The 6,078-nt window shown below is 36.1% G+C and overlaps 1 protein-coding gene across 4 annotated transcripts in view; it reads left to right on the forward strand.

Moving 5' to 3' along the window:
- Positions 445-6,078, forward strand: part of LOC107647839 (pre-mRNA-processing factor 39) — an 8,515-nt gene continuing 2,881 nt past the window's right edge. Inside the window, exons 1-9 of one of the 4 annotated variants that reach the window (XM_016351884.2) lie at positions 445-597; positions 993-1,485; positions 1,579-1,685; positions 2,559-2,788; positions 3,399-3,566; positions 3,695-4,058; positions 4,537-4,680; positions 4,868-5,020; positions 5,105-5,221. In XM_016351884.2, the coding sequence (XP_016207370.1) occupies positions 1,065-1,485; positions 1,579-1,685; positions 2,559-2,788; positions 3,399-3,566; positions 3,695-4,058; positions 4,537-4,680; positions 4,868-5,020; positions 5,105-5,221 (1,704 nt within the window). In that variant the 5' untranslated portion in view covers positions 445-597; positions 993-1,064. Of the gene's footprint in view, positions 598-992; positions 1,486-1,578; positions 1,686-2,558; positions 2,789-2,845; positions 3,345-3,398; positions 3,567-3,694; positions 4,059-4,536; positions 4,681-4,867; positions 5,021-5,104; positions 5,222-6,078 lie in introns of those variants that run through there. The other 3 variants (XM_021104277.1, XM_021104278.1, XM_021104279.1) reach the window with 3 other exon arrangements.

Here is a 6,078-nt window from a genome sequence, read left to right on the forward strand (position 1 = left end):
AAGAGAAAAATGAAAATGAAACCTTTTTAGATAAATAATTTTTTCACCGAAGTAGATTTTCTTGACTTCTTGGGCCTCAAAAGTTTGCTTGGACGGACAAACACCAACCTAGAAGAGCCCAATGTACATCTTAAGAGCCCTTTAAGCCTTTTAGACAAAAAGGTCAATGAGTCTTAACCCAATAAAAAACTCTTTGATAGTAACCAGTGTCTTTGGTTTCGTATGATGTGGTCACTTTACTCACTTGTCTACCCCCGTTGCCACGAAACAATTCACACTTTAGCCACGACGCCAGTAAGACAGAAAAGCCCATTGCTTAATCTAGACGGTAGAACAAATCAAATGGTTAAACTAACGGCTCAGATCGCATTATTATCCAACACCAACGGTTAACGACACAGAGGGTGCATCAAACGCCACGGACCTGCAACCACAACTCAATGCTCCGGTATATAAATCCACTACCTCTTTCCTTGCCCTACTTCATATTTTCCAAATTTCCAATTTCAGATTGTGTTGCTGAAGAAGAAAGAGAAGGCTTTACTCTCTGCGAATTTCTCACTCTCTCTCTCTCTCTCACTCACTCTCTCTCTTCAGGTACTTGCAGTGCTATCTGCAGTGTCGATTAGGGTTTAGAATCTGAAAAACCTAAGCCAGGTTTTGTCGTAGCTATTTATTAGAATTCAAATTTTGTACTAATTGATGATTATGTTTGCTCTGAATCCAAATGCTGTACCTAGAATTCTTGTTACTGTGAGTCTGTGATTTTGTGATGCGCTCTTTGTTGCACTCCTAGATTTTAGGAATTCTATTTAATTCAGCTCCAAGCCTTTGTAGAATGCGATGAATTATCTCTTTTTGTTTGTATGCTTGTATATATAATTTAGGGAAACTATGTTTGCATTTAGAGCAACACTGCATAGTGAGAACAACAATGAATTTCTTTAGTTTTGTCCTTCCATTTCTAACCTGCTAGTTAACTTTTTCTGTAGGATTATTACCGCGTTACTATTTGCTTGTTTGATTCATTAAGCTTTTGAAGGTGAAGGCTTGCTTATTCAACTATGGGAGATAGTGAAACAGTAGTTGCCGAAGCACCTGCAGCTGAGACACATGCTGCTGCTGGGTTTGGTGACTCTGCCTCAAACCCTACTCAGGAAGCAGCTTCTACTGTTGCTGAGCCTGCTGCAGAGGCTGTTACTCAAGCCAATTCAGCTTATGCCTTAGGTTATTCGAATACTGGCGACGGGAATGCTTATGCTGGGGATCCTAATGCTATGCAACCAGAAGCCCAAACCAATTCAATGGAGGATTCCAAGCAAGGTACTGAAGCTCCAAGTGGGCTTGGAAGTGCAGCTACAGGCTCAAGTCAAGTAAATGGTGGTCCAGTGGGTGCAATAGCAAATGCAACAGGACTTGAAAATGGGAATGCATTAGGGAACACTGATGGATCGGCTGATGAGAAACAGCTTGTGGATGGTTATGGTATGATATTTTCTGTTACCTATATGCAATGCAACCCAATTTTTGTGTCCGATTCATTTGTTTTATTATCATCTTTTATTTTGCTGCTTGCAGCTGCCATGTCTGCTGAAGAAGATCGACTGTGGAATATTGTAAGAGCTAATTCTTCAGATTTTACGGCTTGGACTTCCTTGATCGAAGAGACAGAGAAGGTGGCCGAGGTTTGTTTCCATAATACATAAGACTTGAATTAGTTGTTGGAACTTGGATGTGTTATTATTCTAGTATTAACGTTTTTATTTCGATGACTGGGAGGAAAGTGTTTTGCTCTGCTGTTTTCAGTGGCAGTGTCTGCTTCGAGCTTTATAATGTAATGTCTAGTTTGAGTATGTCTTGCATATAGAATATATGAGCTCTTTGATTCTTTTTTTTCCCTTTTTAATTGGAGTAGAGTTGTATGGATGCATGTTGTCGCTGGTTTGTGTCTATTCTCTGGTTATTCAGTCATTTCTTTCTTTCTTTTTTCGTTGTGGGGAATGTATTTTTACAATTCCAGCCAATTGCATGTGGTGTTTTCGCATTGAAGAAGTTTGAGATATTTTTAGACTTCTAATACTTCCTGAGAAAAAGATGAGGCAATGAAATGATATTTTAATGCATGATATTCTTGCAATTACAATTGTATGTATGTGTGTTCAAAGGCATTGAATTGAACCATCTACATTGTAAATTTAAAAATACATATCTGTGTTTTCCCCTAAAGAAAATTTAATTCAAAATAGTTTGTTGTAATTCTTTGTCTCTAAAAAATGCTTTTTCTGGTTGTAATTTTCACATGATTTTTTGTGGGCAATATATTTGATTTGGTTTTCCAAAAGGAGAATGAAGTGAGCACTGTTCTGCATTTTGTTACTCATTGGAATGCTTCTTAGAAATTGTGATATATCTGCCATATGAAAGTTCGTTTTTGTCTTCTATTGTCTTTCTAATCTCTGGATCTTTTTTTGATGGCAACATTGTTATTGTTTTTATTTCTGCTCTAAGTTCTAGTACTCACAAATGACAAAACCCATTCAATAAATTCATCATTGCAGGATAACATTCTGAAGATTCGAAGAGTTTATGATGCTTTTCTAGCTGAGTTTCCCTTATGTTATGGTTATTGGAAGAAATATGCTGATCATGAGGCACGGCTTGGCTCTGTCGATAAAGTTGTTGAAGTTTATGAACGTGCTGTTCAAGGTGTTACCTATTCAGTGGATATGTGGTTGCATTATTGCATATTTGCTATAGGCACGTATGGGGATCCAGACACTGTGCGTAGGTAATGGTTGCTTATTTTTTATTATTTTTTCCCCTTTTTGGCATTGGGAGGTTTTCATCAGATTTCTTATTCACTGGGCTGTGGTGTTTCTCGCCTGCTTTCTAACCGAATTTCAGAATGGGTGCAACAGTGATATCTTCCTTTTCTGGCGGAAAAGCTTTGATAGGATTGCATGTCAGAATGTTTTCCTTTCTGATGTGGAAATTTGGTTTTGAATCCACTATATGGAGTTGTTTGAAACTTTTAGGGCCATAATATACTTTTGCATTTGATTTTGAAGTCCAGAGTTATGTAGTTTGTTTTCTCCCCCCTTTTTGGAATGGTATCTGTCTTTAACTTTGACACTCTGAGGTGATCAATTTGCAAATTGCTGCTGGGAAGATCTCATCTGGTTAATGGCTAAGATGGCCTCTAAGACTGCTCCATTTCTCGGACATAGTATGATTTTTTGCAGGAAGGTAAATGCAGCGTTTGGATGTCTTATATGATGTTACGAGTGATTTGTTTGTCCCCTTGAACACTAGTGCTGCTGTCTCCCGTATATGGATGTGCATCAGTAAGTAGATGTTTGTACTCACCTATTAACCAGAACTGTGTGTCCATGTGTCAGGCTTTTTGAACGAGGATTAGCTTATGTTGGGACAGATTATCTTTCTTTTCCTCTTTGGGACAAGTACATTGAATATGAGTACATGCAGCAAGACTGGGCCCGTCTTGCCAATATCTACACTAGAATATTAGAGAATCCAAATCAGCAACTGGATCGATATTTCAACAGGTGATTATTTGTTTTTACATTATTTATCCATCTCTGTTAAGTTTGAAAATACATTGCTAATGGTTCTTGGTGGTTTTTGTCCTACTATTTTATTTGTGTAACGTTGCTTGCTGAAAATGATGTTGCAGCTTCAAGGAGTTAGCTGCAAATCGACCTCTTTCAGAGCTACAAACTGCTGATGAAGCTGCTGTAGTGGCAGGTGCTGCTTCAGAGGCTGCTGACCAAACTGTTGAGGGAGAGGTTCGTCCTGATGGTGCAGAAAATTCTCCTAAACCTGTAAGTGCTGGATTAACAGAAGCAGAAGAGTTGGAGAAGTATATCGCCATTAGAGAAGAGATGTATAAGAAAGCTAAAGAGTTCGATTCTAAGATCATTGGTTTTGAAACAGCTATCAGGAGGCCATACTTTCATGTACGGCCACTCAATGTTGGAGAGCTTGAAAATTGGCATAATTATCTGGATTTTATAGAGAGGGAAGGTGACTTAAGCAAGGTAACTGAGCTGGTTTCTAGTGTGCATTATTTCTATTCCTAGTTTTTCCTGACTTAGATTGACTTACAGTAAGTAAATCTGCTGTATATGTTTTACTGGATAATTCGTTGGATGAAGCAACTTTTTAATCGGGAAATTGAACTGAGACTAAAGCATGGGCCTTCAAATTGGTTTCTTGAGGCTAAGTACTTCAAACCCTAATTTGTCAGTGGACATTCTAGGTTCATCATGTGTTTGTGAAAGTTTATTCTTTTTAAAGTGCGAATGTTATGCATGCAGGTGTCCTCTAATCTTCCTAATCATCTGTCTCAGGCAAGGAGGGTCCCTCCTTTCATATTAGAGGGGCCTCTCTGTTCCGCTAAGGAGTATTTCTTAATGCTTCGCATTATCTTTTTACCATTTATATTATTGATTTTTGCTTATGTATCATCAGGAGCATCTTTTACAGAAGTTTATTTTCTTTCTTTCTATGAATTAGATTGTCAAGTTATATGAGCGGTGTGTCATTGCATGTGCCAATTACCCTGAGTACTGGATACGCTATATTTTGTGTATGGAAGCCAGTGGAAGTATGGATCTTGCAAATAATGTGCTTGCTCGGGCAACCCAAGTCTTTGTCAAGGTAGTTTCTGTTGCTTGTGCTCCACATTGCTGATTTTCTGTGAAGTTGTAATCATTAACTGTAGTGTTCAAGTAACTACTTTTGCTCCAAAAAGTTTGATGACCATGTTGTCAAATAATATATATTACAATTAAATTCATGTCATGTAGTATCTTGAATTTGATCATTGTTATTTGTAATGATGCAGAGGCAACCTGAAATACATCTTTTTTCTGCTCGGTTTAAGGAGCAGTCTGGAGATATAGCTGGTGCTAGAGCTGCCTATCAACTTGTTCATACTGAAATTTCTCCTGGTCTTCTTGAAGCGATAATCAAGCACGCGAATATGGAACATCGACTGGTATGAGGACTTCATAAATAGTGTCTCTTCCATGCCAATTCAAGTGTCCATTGCTTACATCTTTTCAATCCCTTTGGATGGCAGGGAAAGTTGGAGGATGCCTTCTCTTTGTATGAACAAGCCATTGCCATTGAAAAGGGAAAAGAACATTCCCAAACATTGCCGATGCTGTTTGCTCAATTTTCTCGATTCGTCTATTTGGTAAGTTTGGAAATTTATATGGTATTAGCATAGGAACACGCCCCTATATTGTTAGTAAGACATCAATTTCTTAAGACTTTTTCAACTTTCCAAAATTCAAAATTATATTTTAAGGTTGTTATAATTTTTGGCTGTATGTCTTCTGATTTTCAAAAAAGTTATCTTTTAAGGTGCTTTTTGAGAAGTTAATATCTTACTTCTCAAGGGACACTTAATACAACGATAAACAAGCACTTCTACACTTTCTCTTCAATTGCAAAATAACTTGCTTTTAAATTACTTTCTAGAATTGTATTTTATGATGTTTAAGTACTTGTTTGGATGAATTTCTACGAAAATATCTTTTTTAAGTGATTTTTTTTATAAGATCTTTTAGAAAAGTAAAATAATTTTATGTTTGGATATCTCATGTAAAAATATCTTTTTATCTAACAATTATGTTTGGAAATAATACAAAAATACTTTTTTATTTATTATGTCAAAAACATCTTTTTTTAATGTGAAAAATATCTTTTAACAATAGATGTAAATTGTAGTTTCTAAAATTTTTTTTTTTCTGGTGCTTTTACTTTTACTACTAAAATTTTACCACACACACTAAAAATAAAAAAAAAAAGATAATTCTTTCAATGAAAAAAAATCTTTTTCTAACAACTTAATGGCACCAAACAAGGACTAAATACCAAAATGGGCCCATATTTTTATTAATAAGGTTTTGCTTAATGATTACTTTAAGCAAACTTTTTTAGGATGCAAACAAGGAATACTTTTATATAGATAACAATATTTAAAGCTTATTGTCATTAAATGCATCAAGAACATACAAAACCTTCCATTTTTTTGTTTTTGGTTGTTTT

Source organism: Arachis ipaensis, chromosome B06, assembly GCF_000816755.2.
Source record: "Arachis ipaensis cultivar K30076 chromosome B06, Araip1.1, whole genome shotgun sequence".
NCBI classification, from domain to species: domain Eukaryota; kingdom Viridiplantae; phylum Streptophyta; class Magnoliopsida; order Fabales; family Fabaceae; genus Arachis; species Arachis ipaensis.